The sequence below is a fragment of the Patella vulgata genome, chromosome 3 (genome assembly GCF_932274485.2).
Source record: "Patella vulgata chromosome 3, xgPatVulg1.2, whole genome shotgun sequence".
NCBI classification, from domain to species: domain Eukaryota; kingdom Metazoa; phylum Mollusca; class Gastropoda; family Patellidae; genus Patella; species Patella vulgata.
The window spans coordinates 27,555,953-27,577,877 of record NC_065881.2 but is presented as its reverse complement, the minus strand read 5'-3'; the positions used below and the strand labels follow the sequence as shown (position 1 = coordinate 27,577,877).

Here is a 21,925-nt window from a genome sequence, read left to right as displayed (position 1 = left end):
TCATGCATATAATTACTGTTTTAATAAACTATTAATCAATCTCTAATTACAATACATTACAACGAATTGCAACGAAAGTATACATAAGTTTGTCACATACACGAGATATCTCCCGTGAACCTCCGATTTGAACAAAAACCAGCGAGGCTTCTTAAACTCATACTAAATTGTTATTTTGTGTTTCCACAGTCAATATTTTTGAAGTTATTGGTTGTTATTTTGGAGTTATTGGGTAACTCGACGCAAATGTTCCTAAGACAATGTATCTCTTCCCCCCCCCCCTCCCGCATGGTCTCTATCGTCATTTTGGCGTATATACATACACATTGAGCTTTTTAAACAGAGAAATTCAACACCTCGTTTGACGTCAATTTTTATTATGAATTAATACAATGACATTGTGATTCAATTTCATGGATGCAAAGCATTAATTGTGATATCACATAATGTCTATATCATTATCTCGTGCTTAACTGAGTGCCCATCTTACGATAAAGGATCAAGGACACGGCCGAGAAACCTTTCTCATAAAAAGTGTTGATTTAAAATTTTGTGTATGTGGCTGAGCAGGGGTGGTCGACCCCCCAACCCCCCCCCCCCCCCTGGATCCGCCCCTGTGATCTACATATATTCCATGAGAGTTGAAGTCACCTGATCCATATTACATTCATTTTCGCACCGCATATCTTGTCTGAATATTTCAAATATCTCCCCAATTTTGTCTAGCGAGCATGACTATCACTGTTCATGGTAGAATTTTGATAACTCGCCGAGGGTATGGGCGAGGGTGAAATCACCGGGGAATCTGCATTCTCATTCTCTCCATGTTGACTGCCTGCGTTTTCTAGATTCAAAATTACCGGTACTTCTGAGTCCTCTAGGGATTAATTTATTGTAGATCTCTTCTACTGATTAGGTCTCTGATCAACTAGCTTAATTTTAATGTGTAATTTTTGTTATTTGTATGTGTTTGTATAATGTGTGTGAACCTATTTTAAACTTATCGTTAATTCATAACCCTAGCTTATATTTATTTATTGTAGGCCACTCAATCCTAGCAATGTCTTTTCTCTACTTTATTCTAGGTCAACTAGACACTGGTAGTAATTTAAATAAAATAAGTAATCCCACTTCTGACAACAATTGTTACACACGTAGTCTTCCCCACAGACTTCCAGGTGACCCCGCAATACGAGTATTGTGAGTTTGCTCCCAGCCTAGCACAAGGACCTAATCAATGAAATGAGAAAGACATTCTAGGTTGTACAAATAGTCAACAGTTTATTGATAAACATCTTAAATGCTATAATAATTCAAAAATTGAGAAAGTGAATAAAAGTTATCTCCCTTACAAGTGTTCAGAGCACTTGTCTGTGTTTAGTTATTAATTAAACGTATTATGATATATAGGCTAGATATATTTGAGGCAGTACAAAATATGCGAAAGTTAAAGCAGGTCGGGCCTTATTTATATTAATATTAACTACATTAATTTGTTGATCTCCACCCCCCCGAATGAGGCGCACAGAAATTTCATCAGTGATGTGACCGGGGTTGGGTTATTGCCAGTGTTGGGGCCTGGAGTTGTACTGGTCCGGTGCTTCCTACTGGGGCTGTGGGTTGGGGTTAGCCTACTGCTGGTGCTGGTTGGTCCTGCCACTGGTTTGGAACATTATGTTGAATTGATCTACTGTCTTCAATCTGGGACTCATTATCTCATAAGAATAATATATAAAGTGAATTAAAAGTTCTCTACTTGACTCTTACCATAAGTTTTTCTATATTTCTTTAATTCTACTTGGAGCGGAGTCCTTCTTAAAATATTAATGGCATAAAAAGCGCACTTCCAAGAGCGCTCTGTCCTGAATAGCCTTAGCTTGTGACGTCACGATAATGTAACTTCCTTCCCAAGGCCCGCGAAAGCCACAGCTTGGTGGCAATGGGCACTATCTTCTAGTGGCCATCCTGCCGAAGATAATTGCTACCATCAAGTAAAATATAAATGAACATTGAAATAAAGGTAGGGTGAATTCAATCTCGAGCGCTATTCTGATCTACTATTGCTTCTGGCCGCCATGTTGGCAGCTCGTCAGCAGAGAATGTAAACAAACCATAGGCCTAGCGAACTCTCAGACGTTTAATATTATGAATAAGAGATACAATAACTTCAACTGCAAGGACTGTTTATTAACTTCGTTACAGCTGCGCATTCACTTTCAGTGCAAATGACCTCATTTGACCTTTGACCACGAATATCTCAAAAACACCCCAACGGTGAACTGATTACCACTCGGCATCATATTCTACGCAAAATTTTACTCTAGAAAAGTTGGGTCTCGTTTTGTGCCCATTTGATGGACACCCCTCCGCACTGAGCCTCCAGAGAGAGAGAGAGAAATGGGATTTAACGTCCACTCGACACAAACTAGGTCATTTCGGGACTAACATATGGTTTAATTTTATTTCAATAATTCGCTTGCGCGTAGGGGTCTTTTAGCAGTGGGAGGAAACCGGAGGACCCAGTGAAAACCCACAAGGTTGGACAGGCGACCCTACTCCTTGTCACGTAAAACCGGGAATTCGAAACCACGCCAGTTGACTCAATGACAGGCTTTATGATACGTGCTAACCATTCGGCCATCCCCCCCCCCCCCCCCGACTTGGCAGTAGAAACTCAAAACTCTGTGTATAGGAGGAGTCTGGGTGGTCCTACTAATACCCAAAATTACATCTGTCTAAATCAATTATTGTCCGAATAACAGATTATCCAAATTTAGTGCCAAAATAGCCCATTTTCTGAGTATTTTTCAATTTAAAAAATATTTCTCCGATTTGCCAGTTTGGTATCAGTTGATTCAACGGTCAACCTAATACTTTGTAGGGATGTATCTGGGTACAAACCAATCTCACAGACAAAAATTGGTCCAAATCCCCGACCCAAGGGTTATCCCCCTCTGCATGGAGCTCTCGCGGACAGAAATGAAATGGAGTTTAACGTCCTACTGTTCTGCTCCTAACCTGGGCTAATTAAGACGGGCATACGCCATACAGTGTGCTATGAGGGAAATTTTGCCCGGACAGCGGCACTATGGCCTACTCTTATATCGAATTCCAACTGCCAAGGGATCTTTTACGTGCACGCCAATGTGTACGACTAGATAGCTTTCCTTGTCTGCCCCTCCGTCCTGCATCACTGACAAGGGAGAACCACGCCGGAAAATCTGGATGAACTTTCTCAGCCAATGCAGGGATCGAACACCCGACTTCCAGGCTAGCGAGCTAGCGTCTTACCCACGTGATCCCCTCTCGCATACAGACTCTTAATTAAGCGATATATATTTTTCAGTCTAACAGGTAGTTGTGTTGTTTTATTACTTTTATTTTTTTGTACAAGTTTCCCTATTGGCACACAAATTGATATTAAATTGTCTGCCATATTGATATTATCGCATGCTGTAATGAAATTGGAACATGTTCATTTTAGTCCTTTCACATAATTATTTACGCCATTACGTCATGTGAAACAATGCTACATTTCATAATGAACAACAATTTACCTACATATACTTGTACATAATGTATACATGTAACAAGCTTTATATTGTATTCCAATTTTACGTTGGACATGAGTAAAAAATGATCTTTCGCAACTTCCGTATGGTTTTGAACTTTCACTGTTGAGTATTTATGACAATTGATAAAATACATAAGGTCCATGATAAAACTAAGCTTATTTTCGATACTATCGATTATAGATCGATATTTCAATACCAATTATCGATAGTAAAAATCACTATCGTTACCTACATGTAGGCCTAGAGGAGAAATTGGTTCAAATCAAGTTTATATCTATTACCACAAATTTTTAAAACATTAACACACAGATTCTTCTCCATTCAGTGCCATTAATTTCATATCCCGATTTTCAAGTTCTAAAGTCAATTGCTCTACTTCTGCTTCTAACATTCTGTTTTTACGATACATTTGAACATAATTCAGCTGTAATTGTTTCTGGTATCGAATTACTTTGTTCTTTTCAATTAACCACTGTTCCCGTTCTCTATCAAATGTATTTTGTGTAATATCTAACTTTTCTTTCACTTTTAACCGGTCATTTTGCAAACAACATTCAAGCTCATCATTTGCAGAAAAACATGAAGGTTTTAGTAAATCAATGCGAGAAACTTCATCCATTTCCACAGATTTCATAGAGTTTTCACGGTATTCAGATTTCTCAAACAAATAATGTCCCAGATAAATGTTTTCATCATCAGTATTGCAGAAAGCTTCAAAAGTTTGCTTTGAAGTTTCTTGATGAGTTTCACATTCAGACAAGAATTTTGATGATTGAAATTTGTCCTCCGTCACCTTGTCAACCATGTGAGGTAACTGTAATGGATATAGGACATCAATAGTGTTACCTGAACAAGCCGCCATAGCTGTAAGTTCCACTTGTAAATTTTTCAATTCTTGTTCTTTTGCTGCATACTGCCGATGCAGTATTTCATTCTCACGTGACAGGCTGTTACAACTTGCTAAAATTTCCTGTTTTTCTTGCTGCAGTTTATGAATTTGCAATAACAGAACTTGTTCAGTTTTATAGGACTTACGTTGTTGTGTTTTAAGTTGCCTGTCAAAGGCCTCTTTAATTTCTCTATTTCCTCTGCGCCACTCATCCTTTTTCTCTTCATAGACTTGAAATATAGCTCTTTCATTTTTGTCCATAACATCACGTAACATGTTTAGTTCACCTACCTTTTGTCGTAGCACAACTTCAAGTCCCCCAAAATTACTATCAGATGGGGATTGATTATCAACAAGATTATCACTGCGCAATAAACTACTTGCGTTATGTTCAGGTGCAACAGTTATGTTTAATAAATCGCCAGAAAAGCCAGTTGATATATTTCTTTCTTGAGTTTTCCCTTTATACAGCTTGTTCTGTAGCCTGACATTTCTTATGCAAAGTTCATCTTTCTTTGGAAATGGGTAATTTAAGTGTTCTTGTGTAATTTTTTTCTGGGTAAATGTCTGGTTATCATTTATTGGCTTAAAGGCAATGGGTCTTAAAACATCCTGACAAATATTCTGAAAAACCAAAAAAAAAAATACAATGGTTACAAGACAACAGGACATAGCCACGCAAAGCGTGGAAATACGTCCACACAGCAGGTATGTCTTGAAAAAAGGAACTCATAGAAAGGAAAGAGAGAAATAGGGTTTAACGTCCACTCGACACAGACTAGGTCATTTCGGGACTAACATATGGTTTTTAATTTTATTTCAATAATTCGCTTGCGCGTAGGGGTCTTTAGCAGTGGGAGGAAACCGGAGGGCCCGGAGAAAACCCATAGAAAGGAAAACTTGAATGTTAACCAAATTTGATAAGGATCACTTTGCCAACACATTCCAAATATAATTTTAACACACAGATCATAGCTACGGTAGATGCATAATGAGGACTTTAAGAAACAGGAAGTGATGCAAAAAATGAACCAGCGGCTGCCAGGCAGGTACACCCACATTTGCAAGAGATGGATAGAGAACAAGCTAAAAAGAAAAATAATTTTTTTGTACAAGCAGGGGCCATAATCCAGAAAGTTATGGTTTGAAATGCGCAAATATAAAAAGGGACTGAGATTTCTGGAATATAAAGATATGTTTAAAGTTTCATCAAAATCAAATAAAACTTGTGACCTCTAGTGGGTCCATAACCTTCAATTGTATTACATACTTATACACAATTTGCTTACAAAGAGCAGCGACTTTGTTGGGGAGTTTCATTTCGATTTTCCTAAAAATTGAATTCAATCTTCATTATGGTGGAATGGTGATATATCTAAGTTTTCAAAATCGGAAAAAAAATTGTGACATCAAGAGAACCCACAAGCTAAAAATGCGATTTTTCGACCAATCAAGGGCCATAATCCAGGAAGTTACGTTGGGATATGTGTGATTATCAAAAGGAACCAAGATCTTTATAATAATAACATATAATTTAAAGTTTCATCCAAATCGGATAAAAACTGTGTCCTCTAGAGGGTCCACAACCTTGATATATCATATTTTTACACTATTTGTGTACAATATGCGGGGACATTATGTCCGTCAGTTTTAGTTTGATTTTCGCGGATAAAAATTGTGACCTCTATGGGGACCACAAGCTCAAAATGCTATTTTTCGTACAATCAAGGGCCATAATTCAGGAAGTTATGATTCGATATGTGTGAATATCTAAAGGAACCAAGATCTTTGGGTTATAAACATGCATTTCAAGTGTCATCAAAATCTGATCAAAATTGTGACCTCCAGAGGGTCCACAACCTTGATATACGAGATGTTTACATTATTTGCGTACAATGGGCGGCATTTTGTCCAACAGTTTTGGTTTAATTTTCACGAAATTCAAACTCAACCATCATTAGGGTGTAACGGTGATATACTAAAACATTTTCTTAAATCGGATAAAAATTGTGACCTGTATGGGGACCACAAGCTCAAAATGCGATTTTTCGTACAATCAAGGGCCATAATTCAGGAAGTTACGATTCAATATGTGCGAATATCGAAGGGAACCAAAATCTTTGGGTTATAAACATGCATTTCAAGTGTCATCAAAATGTTTTTTAAATCGGATATAAATTGGGACCTCTAGAGGGACCACAAGCTACAAGTGTGATTTTTCGTACAATCAGGGGCCATAATTCAGGACGATACGATCCGACATGGGCAAATATTGAAAGGAACCAAGATCTTTGGGATATAAACATGCATTCATCTAAATCGGATGAAAATTGTGACCTCAAGAAGAGTGGGTCAGATTGCCCCAAATCGTGATTGGACAGTTGATTAGGAGCATGCCACAACGAATTACTGAATGTCTGAGGATTGGTGGAGTATAAGTCTTATACTCCGCTTCGACTTATGTACGGATGAAGGTAAAAAAAAAATTGACATCTCCCCCCAAAAAATTTCAGTTATCGTCTCTCCACGATGCCGGATGCACTATCGTCTAAAAGAAAACTACATGTACTTTAAGTTACACCATTCCAATTGAAATATTTGTAGACATTTCTTTGCTTGTTTATTTCTTTATTTAAAAACCTCTCTTTTTCCCACCTTCAAAATATTATCAACCTGAGAATATGCCATCAAAATAAAATCTTTTCTCAAACCTTTGTCAAAGATAGGTTGCCAGGCAACAAAACATACGCCCACAGCGGCTAAATCGTCCGAGCGGTCGACAAGGAGTTGTCACATATTTAATCCTTTGTAGGTAATTAGGGGTTTACAAGACAGTTCCATACAGATGACATAATTTTCGTCGTTTGAGGGTTCACAAGGTTCTAAAAACTAAAACAAGGGCCATAACTCTGGAAGTAATCTACAGAAATTGTTGAAATTCGACAGGCTCTTTCGTTTTACTAATTCAAATAATGCATATAAATTTCATACAGATCGAATGATAACTTTTGTCGCTGATAACTTTTCTACATATTGAAACAAGGGTCTCAACTTTGGAAGTAATCTACAGAAATTGTTAAAATTTGACAGTCTTTTTCGTTTCACAAATTTAAATGATGCATATAAATTTCATACATATCGGATGATAACTTTCATCAATCGAGCATTAACAAGGTTGAACAAAGTGAAACAAGGGCAATAACTCTAGAAGTAATACACAGAAATTGCTGAAATTCAATAGGATTCTTCTCTTTACTTATTTAAATGACGCATGTAAATTTCATACAGATCGGCAGATAACTTTTGATGTTAGAGTATTCACAAAGTTCAATAAAGTGAAACAAGGGCCATAACTCTAGACGTAATAAACAGAAATTGCTGAAATTCAATAAGCTTCTTCATTTCACTACTTTAAATAATGCATATAAATTTCAGAAAGATCGGATGATAACTTTTGGTGTTAGAGCGTTCACAAGGTTCAATAAAGTGAAACAAGGGCCATAACTCTAGACTTAATACACAGAAATTGCTGAAATTCAATAGGCTTCTTTGTTTCACTAATTCAAATAATGCATATAAATTTCAGAAAGAAAGGATAACTTTTGGCGTTAGAGCGTTCACATGGTTAAATAAAGTGAAACAAGGACCATAACTCTAAATGTAATAAACAGAAATTGCTGAAATTCAATAAGCTTCTTCGTTTCACTACTTTAAATAATGTGTGTAAATTTCAGAAAGATCGGATGATAACTTTTGGCGTTAGAGCGTTCGCAAGGTTCAATAAAGTGAAACAAGGGCCATAACTCTAGACGTAATACACAGAAATTGCTGAAATTCAATAGGCTTCTTCGTTTCACTAATTCAAACAAGCCAACAGTGAGGCTGATGTCCCCCGCCGAAATAGGAAAATAATTAGAGGACACATATAAATTTATCACAAATAAGCGGAACGGACAGACAGACAAACAGACAGACGGACGAACCCATTTTAATAGTTCCCTGCTTTCTTCGAAAGGCGGGGGACAATCAAAGTAGGAGAGTTATTGTTTTCCAAAGTCTCGACCAATCAAATTGCGTATCGCTCTGCTTACCCTGAGCAGAAAATGATCATTATCAAACTTAGTCAAGGTATTACTGTAATGAAACTATACACCAAGTTTCATCAATCTCACTTAATTAGAACTAAAGTTATCGTGTCCCAAAGCATCAACCAATCAAATTGCTTATCTCTGCTTACCCTAAGCGGAAAATGCTCATCTTCGAACTCCATCAAGGCATTGACCTAATCAACACATACACCAAGTTTGAACATTCTAGCTCAATTAGGAAGAGAGTTATCGTGCCCCAAAGTATCAACCAATCAAATTGCTTATCTCTGCTTACCCTAAGCGGAAAATGCTCATCTTCGAACTCCATCAAGGCATTGACCTAATAAACACATACACCAAGTTTGAACATTCTAGCTCAATTAAAAGTTATCGTGTCCCAAAGCATCAACCAATCAAATTGCTTATCTCTGCTTACCCTAAGCGGAAAATGCTCATCTTCGAACTCCATCAAGGCATTGACCTAATCAACACATACACCAAGTTTGAACATTCTAGCCCAATTAGGAAGAGAGTTATCGTGTCCCAAAGCATCAACCAATCAAATTGCTTATCTCTGCTTACCCTAAGCGGAAAATGCTCATCTTCGAACTCCATCAAGGCATTGACCTAATAAACACACACACCAAGTTTGAACATTCTAGCTCAATTAGGAAGAGAGTTCTTGTGTCCCAAAAAGTGTGACGGACAGACAGACGGACAGACAGACGGACGGACGGACAGACGGACAGACAGACGGACGGACAGACAGACGGACGAACCCATTTTAATAGTCCCCTGCTTTCTTCGAAAGGCGGGGGACAATAATGCATATAAATTTCAGAAAGATAGAATGATAACTTTTGGTGTTAGAGCGTTCACAAGGTTAAATAAAGTGAAACAAGGGCCATAACTCTAAACATAATACACAGAAATTCAATAGGCTTCTTTGTTGCACTAATTCAAATAATGCATAAAAATTTCAGAAAGATAGGATGATAACTTTTGGGGTTAGAGCATTCTCAAGGTCAAACCAGCGGCTGCCAGGCAGGATACGCCCACATTTTCAAGAGATGGATAGAGAACAAGCTAACAAGAAAGTGATTTTTCCTACTATCAAGGGCCATAATTCAGGAAATTACAATTCAATATGCGCGAATATCAAAAGGAACTGAGATCTTTGTGTTATAAACTTACATAAAGCTAAGAAAGTGATTTTTCCTACAATCAAGGGCCATAATTCAGGAAATTACAATTCGATATGCGCAAATATCGAAAGGAACCAAAATGTTTGGGTTATAAACTTACATTTCAAGTTTCAACAAAATCGGATAAAGATTGTGACCTCTATAGGGTCCACAACCTTGATATACCATATTTTTAAGCTATTTGAGAACAAGGGGCGGCCATTTTGTCTGTCAGTTTTGGGCCGATTTTCACGAAATTCAAACTTAGCCGTCCTTAGGGTGTAACGGTGATATAATAATACGTTTTTTTAAATCGGATAAAAATTATGACCTCTATAGGGTCCACAAGCTAAAAACGCGATTTTTCGTACAATCAGGGGCCATAATTCAGGAAGTTACGGTCTGATATGCATGAATATCGAAAGGAACCGAGATCTTTGGGTTATAAACTTACATTTTCAAGTTTTAACAAAATCGGATAAAAATTGTGACCTATATAGGGTCCACAACCTTGAAATACCCAATTTTTACGTTATTTGAGAACGAAGGGCAGCCATTTTGTCTGTCAATTTTGGGCCGATTTTCACGAAATTCGAAGTCAGTCGTCCTTATGGTGTAACGGTGATATAATTATACGTTTTTTTAAATCGGATAAAAATTATGACCTCTATAGGGTCCACAAGCTAAAAACGCAATTTTTCGTACAATCAGGGGCCATAATTCAGGAAGTAACGGTCCGATATGCTCGAATATCGAAAGGAACCGAGATCTTTGGGTTATAAACTTACATTTCAAGTTTCAGGGTTCAATATAGTCTAAAACAAATGCGTAGCAAATTTTTTTGACAGATTCACATTTTGGCTAATCAATTCATAATTTGAATATCATTTGCTCAGATTTGAGGAGCAATAAACCGTACATCACAAAAATTTGCAATTCTGATAACCAAACAATACTATAATCTTTAGTCTTGTTTTATTATTCATTTACATGTAACACTTAACAAATAAACAATTAACATTAACAATTAAATAACATGTCTTAGTTTATTTTATATTACTTTAATAAATGTTGTTTTATGGCATTTCCATGTCGGCACATTATTCTGGCCAATTTGCGCCAAATATATTTCCTGGACCTGGGCACTACTTCTCTCTTTTTTGACTTGCATATAGAGACAGGTAGTGGGCAGACGTAGTGTTACTAAAAATAGACATGCATCCCTAATGATGGCGTTCAGCGTTAAAATCAGTAAGCTATGAGATTTGTTAAACTTTTCTTTATTGTCTAAGATTGCTCTAGCCAAATTAAACGTTGATCGCGCGACCTCTTATTGTTATCTTAAACCCAAACAAAGTGATAGCTTATAATCAGCTCTTATTATTATCAAATACAATCTTAGGCCTACCGGCTATGTAAATCGGTCATCTTTACTTTGATTTATTGCTGTATTTCTCAAATTCCAAAATATGAATTATTATACCGTTAAATTCCATTATTGAGAAAATATTGCATAGTTTCGGCTCTAATCCACAAGCTAAACATACACTACCGCTGCATTTATTGCATACTTCAGCGTCCGATCATGTTTTTGTTAACATTGGGAATGTGCGCAGAAAGAGATGTGCACTGCCGGGAGGAATTCCTCCTGGCAAGATGGCTGCCCGCTACCTGTATTGAAATCAGAAAGCGCAGTGACGTAGGAACCAGTCTGACGTAATTTAGAGCAGGTTATCCAGTCCACGGTATTGTTTTCTCCAATTTACCGATTTATTAATGAAATTAGTCGTGCTACTTTTATCCAAATGAAGTATTTTCATCCAAAATATAATGAATCGCACTTCACAAGTTTGAAAGCAATTTTTTGCTAATAAATAAAATAATTCTATTGCTTTTACCACGATTTGAATCACCTTTTGCGATGCGATACCGTTTAAATTGAACCGTGGTGGGCGTATAAAAATTGTGAGCTCTATAGGGTCCATAACTCATAAGCTAAAAACGTGATTTTTCGTACAATCAAGGGTCATAATCCATGAATTTACGGTCCGATACATGCCAATATCTAAAGGAACTGAGATCTTAGTGAGATAAACCTATTTTTCAAGTTTTGTTGAAATTGGACAAAAATTGTGAACTGTAGAGTGTCCACAAACAAACTGTGGACGGACGTCCGTACGGACAGGGGCGACAAAAGTATACGTCCACATGAAAATGTGGGCGTATAAAAATTGTGACCTCTATAGAGTCCACAAGCTAAAAACGCTTATGGCCCTTACAATCAAGGGCCATAATTCATGAAGTTATGGTCTGATACATGCCAATATCGAAAGGAACCAAGATCTTAAGGCTGACTCACACTAATGGATTTATCCTGAGGTTTTATATCCATAAGCTAAATCCTTTCATGTGAACAGGAAAATTTGTCCTATAGGTTACAGATTTTCTGACCTACGGATAAATCCTTAGGTTTAGAACAAGTCCTATTATGTAGGATTTGTTCTGTGAATTGGGGTGGGACGATTTACCCAATACTACCCAATACCACCTCAATATCACCACATACTACCAAATACTACAACATAATGGTGCAAAATAAAGAGCTATAACACGGGAAATGTACTTAAAATGTGATACTGATGTCTGGCTGTTCCATTTGTCTCCCTATACCACCCAAAACAAGCCAATAATAACCCAATAATACCCAATATGATCAAATAAAAACCTAATATTTCAGCACATTAGTATAATTACTGCAACATAAATATATTCAATATTTTGCAGGAAATTGACGTTTACCCAGTTATCTCCCTTTAGAACCGATAAATAGATTTTAGATTGCTACTCAGATAAATCATCTTCTTTGGATTTGCAGTTGGTTTCCAAGACGACAAACTTAAAATAAGAAAAACAAGTAACTATATACATGTACCACATTTTATTCCCAAAATGACCCACCTCTCTCTTACCACTTGATAGTGACAAGGCGTGGGGTTGTCTGTCAAACAAGGTGGGTTTTCTCTGGTCTGGTGGGTTTCATCTCACTGGTAAACACCCCTTCGTGCAAGCGAGTAAATGAAATAATATCGAACTATATGTTAGTCCCGAAATTACCTAGTTTGTATTTATTTTAATATTAACGCTTTAACAAAACAATTGCATAATGTTTATATTCAATTTTTCATGTCAACTATTAAGTTATTTCATATTTACTTACTGCACAATATTTTATTTTAAATTAACGAAATTGCACATGTTTCTTTCATCAAAACTATCATTTGCGGCCCTTTTACAGCTCTGTCGGTTTCTTTGATAAGATAAATAAACCAGAACTTGATTAGGCTGTGATTTAGCCCCGAAAATCGTTTCATCTCGTCCCAGCAAATTCCGGGTGAAAATCTGACGCTTTGTTACATAAGTAAACCAGTAGGCCGTCTTTGTCGCATACATTTCTTTTCCTATGCATTGCACAATACGTCCTGCACTCGAATTACGCCTCGAACTATATTTGTCAAGTGTAGCCATAATCGGGTGAAAAAATCAAATTCTAAGCCAGTCAGAAACCGTAAAAGCAAAGATCGTCATTGGGTCACGGGTCAATAGCCATAAATAGACCAGGGAATACCTTTTACGAGACGGAACACGTGGGCTTGTTTACATTTGTGAGAGAATTTCTCTGCAAATATGCCGGGATTACTGGATAATACCACCTGTTAAATGTTGCATTGACACATCGAAGATGACTAATCCATGATCTGTGGCATAAATATGGCCAATAATAGGGAAATAGCACCAATGATTGAATGAATCTGTTATTTTCAGGAAACATGTATTTTTTCAAAACTATTTCAGTGAAACAATATCCAAGATAAATATATACTTAATACAGATGAAAACGATTTTGGCATGATTGAAATACTGGTTTGGTATTATAATTATATATAATGTTAAAAAAAAACAAAAATAATAATACCATGTGATCTGAACAATACAATTAATAATAATTCACCTTCATCAATTATACTATTTTTTTTAAAACAGAAAACAATAAACTTATTATAAGAGTATAGAGAGAGAAATGGGGTTTAACTTCCACTCGACACAAACTAGGTAATTTCGGGACTAACACATGGTTCAATTATTCCAATAATTCGCTTGCGCGTAGTGGTCTTTAGCATTGGGTGGAAACCGGAGGACCCGGAGAAAACCCATGAGGTTGGACAGGTGACCCTTCTCCTTGTCATGTACAACCGTGGAATCTAAACCACGCCAGTGGACTCAATGACAGACCTTACGATACAGGGTGCACATGCTTTCAACCCCCCTATAAGAGAGTATAAGATATGTACATTTATTTAAAGAAAGAAATAAAAAAAAATAATAAACAAATGCAATTATATAAATTTCCTCGTACACAACAATACCATACAGGTGTATTAATACTGGAGAACGGTTTCTAATGCACTGTTCAGGTTCTTATATTCACAGAATACATGTATTTACACACAGATCAGGTCTTGTGCCTATATACACTGTACAAAATTCAAAGATATATACCAACCAGTAAATAAAAGTACATATAAGAGAAAAACAAACAGTTACCTAAGTAAAATGGTTCTAGTAAAATGAATTAGAAATGAAATGGGGTTTAATGTCCTACTGTTCTGCTCCTCTACATGTACTGGGCTAATGAAGATGGGCGTATGCCATACAGTGTGCTATGAGGGAAATTTTGCCCGGGCACAGCACTATGGCCTACGCTTATATCGAATTCCAACTGCCAAGGGATCTTTTTACGTGCACACCAATGTATACACAGGTCTTCGACTAGACTGCTGTCTTTGTACCTTGTCAGCCCCTCAGCCGGCACCACTGACAAGGGAAAACCGTCGGAAATGAATAAGAATAAAAAAGTAAAATAAAAACATAGTAAGCATAATAAAGTGACAAAATGTAATATGAAAATTTATTGACATGTACAGTACATTTAAGTAAAACATGTTTAAAATATGTAATATTTAAAACCGCTTACAAAAATACATGTATACAGGTGTAGGCCTACTCATAAAAAATCACATAATTTCATCAATATCATCATCACTATTAAAATCAATGTCACTGTCAGCATATGTTTGTCTGTCACTTTTATATTCGAACAATATACACAAATCCATACAAGAAAGTTTTCACTTGTAACAAGTACATCTATCTGTAATGCAGCTTATGTACATTCACATTGAAAATTTTGTTTGGTGCTTTATCTCTAGTCACCCTAACGCTGTCATTTGTTCAATAGAGTTTAACAAGAGGGGCTTAAATTTCCACAGCTACAGTAAGGCAACCAGGGAGGAATGCGCCAGAACATTCCCCCTTTTTGACTGGTGATGCAAGCCACAGCGACATTTTCAGCCAGAAGACTCATGCAAACTCAGTCTGGTGCAGAAATAATTTATACATAGTTTTTTCAAAAAAGTAAGTGCACTTGTACCAACTCATCTATTTTGGTTCTATTTTTCTCCATAACAACTTGGGTATGAGTACTGCACATTGTATTTCACTTCAATGGTGACACAGTCTTTACCATAGTGGTCTTCTGTCTTAGATTGAGTGGTCTTCTGTCTTGGACTGAGTGGGCTTCTTGGTCTGAGTGGTCTTTGGCCGAGTAGTCCTTGGTCTAGTTGTCATGCATTTAGGAGAATATCTTCATCAGCTTGCATTTGCAAGAAAATGGGAAAATGTGAAGATATGATCCCCTTAACAAATTAACCAGACGTATTATTAAGCTTTCATATGTATTACATATGAAAGCTTATTGTTTCTGTTAAGATTATTATTATTATTTTTTTTTTTTTTTGGGGGGGGGGGGGGTTCCTGCAAATCTTATATCTCAGAATCTAACCGTGGGATCTTTCTGAAACTTTTACCTACCCCCCCAAGAATGGGTGGTGGCTTTGGAATAGGTATATTTTCAAAACGTTTTACACATCCGAAATCACCGAATTTTACGAACAAATCCATTTGACTTACTTTGCTGTAAATTTGTGACTATTTGACCTATTTTACTAAAAAAAAAATTCTTTGAGTACCTTGAATCATTTACTTCAAATCTGCAATTTCGGATTTTCGAAAATTCGTCACTGTGATTTCGAACCGGAAGTTAAAATCAACTTGACAACTTAATAGTTGCACGATTTTCATGAAATTAAGTATGTAAGTAGATCTTACCGATACAACTTGAAAAATGTCATTAGAAATTTTCTGTATTATCTCCCCTTGATGAAATTAAGGATCAAAGTTTTCAAAAAAATCGACGAAATATAAGTCTGATTGCCTTGAAATTGTTTTTCTTTGCTAGCTACGACACTACTGATTCGAACACAAAAAATTGAGTTTGTAGCCCAAACCGGAAGTGTCACCATCTTGAAATGTGAAAAATCCCTAAGGCTTTTTTGATATTTTACTTACAGACAAGGCAATTATATTTTCCGAATCCTTGAAGGAATGTCTAAACAATGTTCCACGCAGAATTTTGATTTAGGTCAACTGATGGACGCCATTTTGAATTGAAAATGAAAAACAGTGAAAAATCCACATTAATGGGCTTGAAAACATACACAATTGGTTGTGGCTTAAAGAATCTGTCCCCTATTACCGAAATTTATATATTTCAGGATAGCCTGGATCATGGTCGAATGTTTGGTATTTGAATATTTCAAAAATTCGAATTTCGCCTTTGATGTTTTCGAGTTTAGCTGGTTTTGACTTTACGCATGTGCTACGCTGGAACCAAAGGTACCATAAGTACCAAATTTCAAGATAGCCTTGATTATGGTCGAATGTTTGGTATTTGAATATTTTAAAAATTTGAATTTCACCTTTGATGTTTTCCGTGCCGACAAGGTTGTTTTCGAGTTTAGCTTATTTTGATTTCGCGGATGCGCTACGCTCGAACCAAAGGTACCATGAATACCAAATTCCGGCGAGGAACTTTTCACGTTGGTACCTAGGTACCCTGAAAATTTCAAGGTGATACCTGCATTCGTTCAAGTCGTTTGTTCTTGGCACAGTTCCAGGTCAACTGCCGTTTTTTTTTTTTTTCTAAGTCAATTTACGGCTTCTATAGGGGGAAAAAAGAGGAATTTCGCCACGACACCGGCGCCGATTGTCCGAAAACCATGAAATTTGGACACAATACGCCCATTACCACCCCGGACTCTGTGCCTTACTCCCATTTTGATCCGATTAAAAAAAGAGAGAGTTTTAGCAAAAAAAAGATTTTCGGAATTTAATATTGGTTTTAATTCATTTTGAAATTGCAAATGCAAAGAGATTTTATCGCCTCTTCCATATGTGATAGGTATTGGTACTATACACATTATCCTTAAAAGACAATTTTTTAAAATGACCGTAATGATGTATCGACACTAGAAACCGAAATCGCCTATTTTGACCTTTTTTGACTGCTGAGGCATCTTTCCGGTGGTCCAAATCTCTGGAATTTCTAGCGGTTGGCTGCGCCGCAATGATATTTATCACATATTAATAGGAGAAAATGCTCAGATATCAAGAACAATAAAAATTCGATAAAATACGGCAATTTTTTAAGCAAAAAAAAACTTTGATGGGTGGGGGTGGGTTTCGAATTTTGAACGTTCTCGGAATCCCACACTCTTCTATTTTTAATATGTGATAGCTAGAATCCCAAGGTACAGTCTGTGCAAATTTAAAGGCAATCGGACCACCCGAACGTTGCCTGGGCAGAGCAAATCAACCCCAGTCGCCAAAATTTGTTCATTCTTCAACGCTTATTATAATAGATCAATCTGGGTCCCCGATCCACCGTCACATACCAAACCACTCCGAAATATACCCAAAATCCCAAAATCGACCGTAATTTCTTTTGACTTTGTGCATGCGCCACGCTGGAACCAAAGGTACGATGACTACCAAATTCCGGCGAGGAACTTTTCAAGTTGGTACCCAGGTGCACTGAAAACTTCAAGGCGATACCTGCATTCGTTCAGGTCATTTGTTCTTGACACGGTTCCTGCCGTTCGTTTTTTCCGCCATTTACAGCTTCTGTAAAAGCGAAAAAAGTGGAATTTCGCCACGACACCGATTGTCCGAAATCCATGAAATTTGGACACAATACGCCTATTACCACCCGGACTCTGTGACTTCCCATTTTGATCAGATTAAAAAAAAGGAGTTTCAGCAAAAAAAAACAACAACCCATTTTCGGAATTTTAAATTTGCTTTTAATTAATTTTGAAATTCCAAATGCAAAGGGATCTTATCGCCTCTTCCGTATGTGATTGCTATTAGTACTATGCACATTATCCGGTCCAGTCTTCACTATAATTTGTGATAAAATTACTTATTTAAAAAAACCAGAATGATATAAAAATAAAAATGGTTGGAGTGCCCAAGTTTAGATTTGTCGTTGATTTCATAAAGATGTTAGGATATAGAACGTTAAATACTGTGTGATTCAACATGGCGGCCGAGGGGTTTAATATGATATAAGTACGAAATACATGTACATGTAGTACCAAATGGTTTACATGTATGAGAGTCAAGGTTTGGACTATAATGTCTTGGGGAAGTAGGAGGCGACTAGTATGTGCCTCTCTTTAGTGGGCCGATGTGAGATTGCCCATTGTATTAACTGGACGGGTAGGCCTATTCACCTTCGGTTATGTGTCAATGTCAAATAAGCAGCTTCTTATCAACACGATCGGCTCTGGGCCGGTTTAATTCTACGTATCTCTCGTAGCTGAGAGAAAAAAGATTTTTTAGCCGAGAGAATATCTTCCGTCAAAGTGGTTGTTGATTCATAGATTCTAATAACCCCTTTTGCAGTTTATATGAAAGCTTTGATATCTGCTATGCAGATCTAGTTCTTTTTCTTTTTGCTGCTTGTTTCTACACATCACTTTCTTCAACAATTTTGGAATCGTGATAATGTTTCATACACAGTTTTGTTTACGTTGGTAACGTGGAATGTGAGAAGTCTGTATTTACTATTAGTATTAGTAGCCTATACCTCAGTGAGAGTTTTGTCTGCACATTCCTGGAGTTCTTTGTCCAACAAATCAGCATTTGTCTCCGTGCAAGTCTGCCATTTCCATCTAATTTAATCCACTGGTTAGCACATAACTTAAATTTTTCCCAGCTTGTCACAGTGAATGGTTTTAGCTCAGTGTGTTTAACAAAATGTACACGAAGTATGCAGTTTTAGCCATCCTTCCGCCACCGTACCAAAACATAAACAAAGTGCAGGTGACCTTTCACCACACGACCTCATGAACCTTTCTTCGTGTGTGTCTGATTGGCGAGCCTTGTCATGTGATCTGTTAAAACCAAATCACCGCGAAATTCAAATACCATCGCACATTGATAAGTAAGCCTGTATTTATTTTAAGTTTTCTGCCAAACGTCAAAGAATGGATAACAGAAACATTGTTTGGCAATACAAAGTAATACTAGAAGAATTAAATGATGTACTTTTTTTTTCACTCGAAACTTGCTGGCACGGAAAAACAGAAGCAGACTAGCTAGAAAGTTGACACCACGGCCTAGATTACTCAATCAACAATCTTAACCCTGTGGATTAATTGTTAAGTATATACAAGTAGAGTATTACACATTTGCATTGTGCAATTTTGTTAAAATAAAACATTGTCCATTAAGTAAATTGCAATAACTTAATCCTTGACGTGGGAGAGAGAGATTGTCATTTCGATAACGAGAGAGAGAGAGAGGTGGGGTTTAACGTCCACTCGACACAAACTAGGTCATTTCGGGTCTACATTTCAAAAATTCGCTTGCACGTATAGAGGTCTTTAGCTGTGGGAGGAAACTGGAGACTATGTATATTTATTTAGGTGGTAATGAAATATCCGCGACACCGTCACCTGTCGATATATACCATAGAATAATTAGAATTTGTTCAAAAGTGACAATAATATTTAAAGAATTGGTGAAATTTTGACAAGAGGAGATTTTTCAAAGGAAACGGGTTAATAAGTCATTAAAAGCCAGATATAAAGATAAATTTGTGTGCTTTCCTGACATATTATACCCAAATGAAGTTTTACAGGACCGCGTGAAGAAATATAGTATAAGAAGACCGGAACTGTGAGGGAACCGCATTCATAGAACAAAAAGAAAGCCAACTTGTGTACAAAAAATTCAGAATAGTGATTTCCCAGCGTGATTACGAATATGATGCCTTTGACGCGTAGAATAGCGGCCATGGGTTGTGGAATAGGTGGCAAATTTCCTCTTGTATACGAGCAAATTTCTTTGACAAATCTCCATTTTTCAAAGAAAATTTGCTTGTGTACGACAGGCTAAAAAAAGCGATTTTTCATGTAATCAGGAGGCATAATTCCGGAAGTTATGATCCGATATGCGCGAATATCGAAAGAAACCAAGATCTTTTGGTTATAAACATGCATTTCAAGTTTCATCAAAATCAGAAGAACATTGTGACCTCCAGATTGTCCATAAGCTAAAAATGTGATTTTTCGTACAATCAGGGTCCATAATCCATGACAGGGCCGACGGCATAATAGGTCCATATGAAAAATCTTTTGGTTATAAACATGCATTTCAAGTTTCATCAAAATCAGATGAACATTGTGACCTCTAGATTGTCCATAAGCTAAAAATGTGATTTTCGTACAATCAGGGTCCATAATCCATGACAGGGCTGACGGCATAATAGGTCCATATGAAAATGTGGGCGTATAAAAAATAAGCTAAAAATGTGATTTTTCGTACAATCAGGGTCCATAATCCATGACAGGGCCGACGGCATAATAGGTCCATATGAAAAATCTTTTGGTTATAAACATGCATTTCAAGTTTCATCAAAATCAGATGAACATTGTGACCTCTAGATTGTCCATAAGCTAAAAATGTGATTTTCGTACAATCAGGGTCCATAATCCATGACAGGGCTGACGGCATAATAGGTCCATATGAAAAATCTTTTGGTTATAAACATGCATTTCAAGTTTCATCAAAATCAGATGAACATTGTGACCTCCAGATTGTCCATAAACTAAAAATGTGATTTTTCGTACAATCAGGATCCATAATCCATGACAGGGCTGATGGCATAATAGGTCCATATGAAAATGTGGGCGTATAAAAAATAGATAATGAAAAGAGAATATTTGGAAAACTTCAGTTAAATTACTTCACTATGATCCAAGGAATCAGCTATATAATTAGAGGTTAGCCTCAATTATCATTACTACTGTTGTCACCATAAAATAAACAATGTCTTGATTGTCCATTTTTAAATAACCGCATCCAGTACAAAACGTACTTGAATCCACTAAATATCGGAGGCATCAGATGGCATCGAGAGTTGATTATGGTTTTGGTAATTTAATTATTGTCTAATTAATAATTTAGATAACATTTCAGGCCTAAAGAAAGACCTACAACTGATAATGGTCGAAAAACTTATTTCTAGTTTTGTTTTTGTATATTACACAATGTCTTGCTCCATTTAAATAACTTAAAACTTTGACACTATTTGAATGAAAATGTCACGCTATGCCAATATTTCATCTAGTATAAAATAATGTACGATTGGTATGTTGCCCATACAGTATTTAAAATAATATCATGTCAACATCAAAGGACAACGTCACATCTGTATTATAAACCCCTTTAATCATACCAACCTGACCCAGTACACCACTGACAGGAGCAAGTCTGGGAGGGACTTGCTCAACTTCCTTATACACTGGTGAAGAATAACACCTTGGATTTGTAACATTACTATTCTCAATGTGGACAGAACAGCATTTCTGACAAACCAAACTACAATTTGTTACAGAATGGGAAACAACTGTCTCTAAATTCATACGATGATCTGTAATCGAACTCGGGGTCATAAATTCTTCTGTGCTTGGATTTGATTCTGATCTTGAAGAAATATGGGTGCAATCCACATTGACTCGATTTGGATTATATTTCATCTCACGTGGATCATCAGAATATTTAGGGACAGGACTGTATACACCACTTTGATCCATATCTGCACAAACCGTCCTATAGCTGAATTCATTCAAGCAAGTTGCGTTGAAATACATATACCATTTTAGTCTGAAAAGACAAACAATTCTAAATACAGTATTAATCCTAGACTGCAAGTTTCTTATACAA

General features: G+C 36.7%; 1 protein-coding gene across 1 annotated transcript in view; it reads right to left on the bottom strand.

Moving 5' to 3' along the window:
* Nucleotides 1–625: 625 nt before the first annotated feature.
* LOC126816900 (leucine zipper putative tumor suppressor 2 homolog) overlaps nucleotides 626–21,925 on the bottom strand; it is a 58,606-nt gene continuing 37,306 nt past the window's right edge. The window contains exons 2-3 of the mRNA XM_050543709.2: nucleotides 21,442–21,865; nucleotides 626–5,088 (exon numbers count right to left, since the gene is read on the bottom strand). Of these exons, the coding sequence (XP_050399666.1) occupies nucleotides 3,874–5,088; nucleotides 21,442–21,852 (1,626 nt within the window). The 5' untranslated portion in view covers nucleotides 21,853–21,865 and the 3' untranslated portion in view covers nucleotides 626–3,873. The remainder of the gene's footprint in view (nucleotides 5,089–21,441; nucleotides 21,866–21,925) is intronic.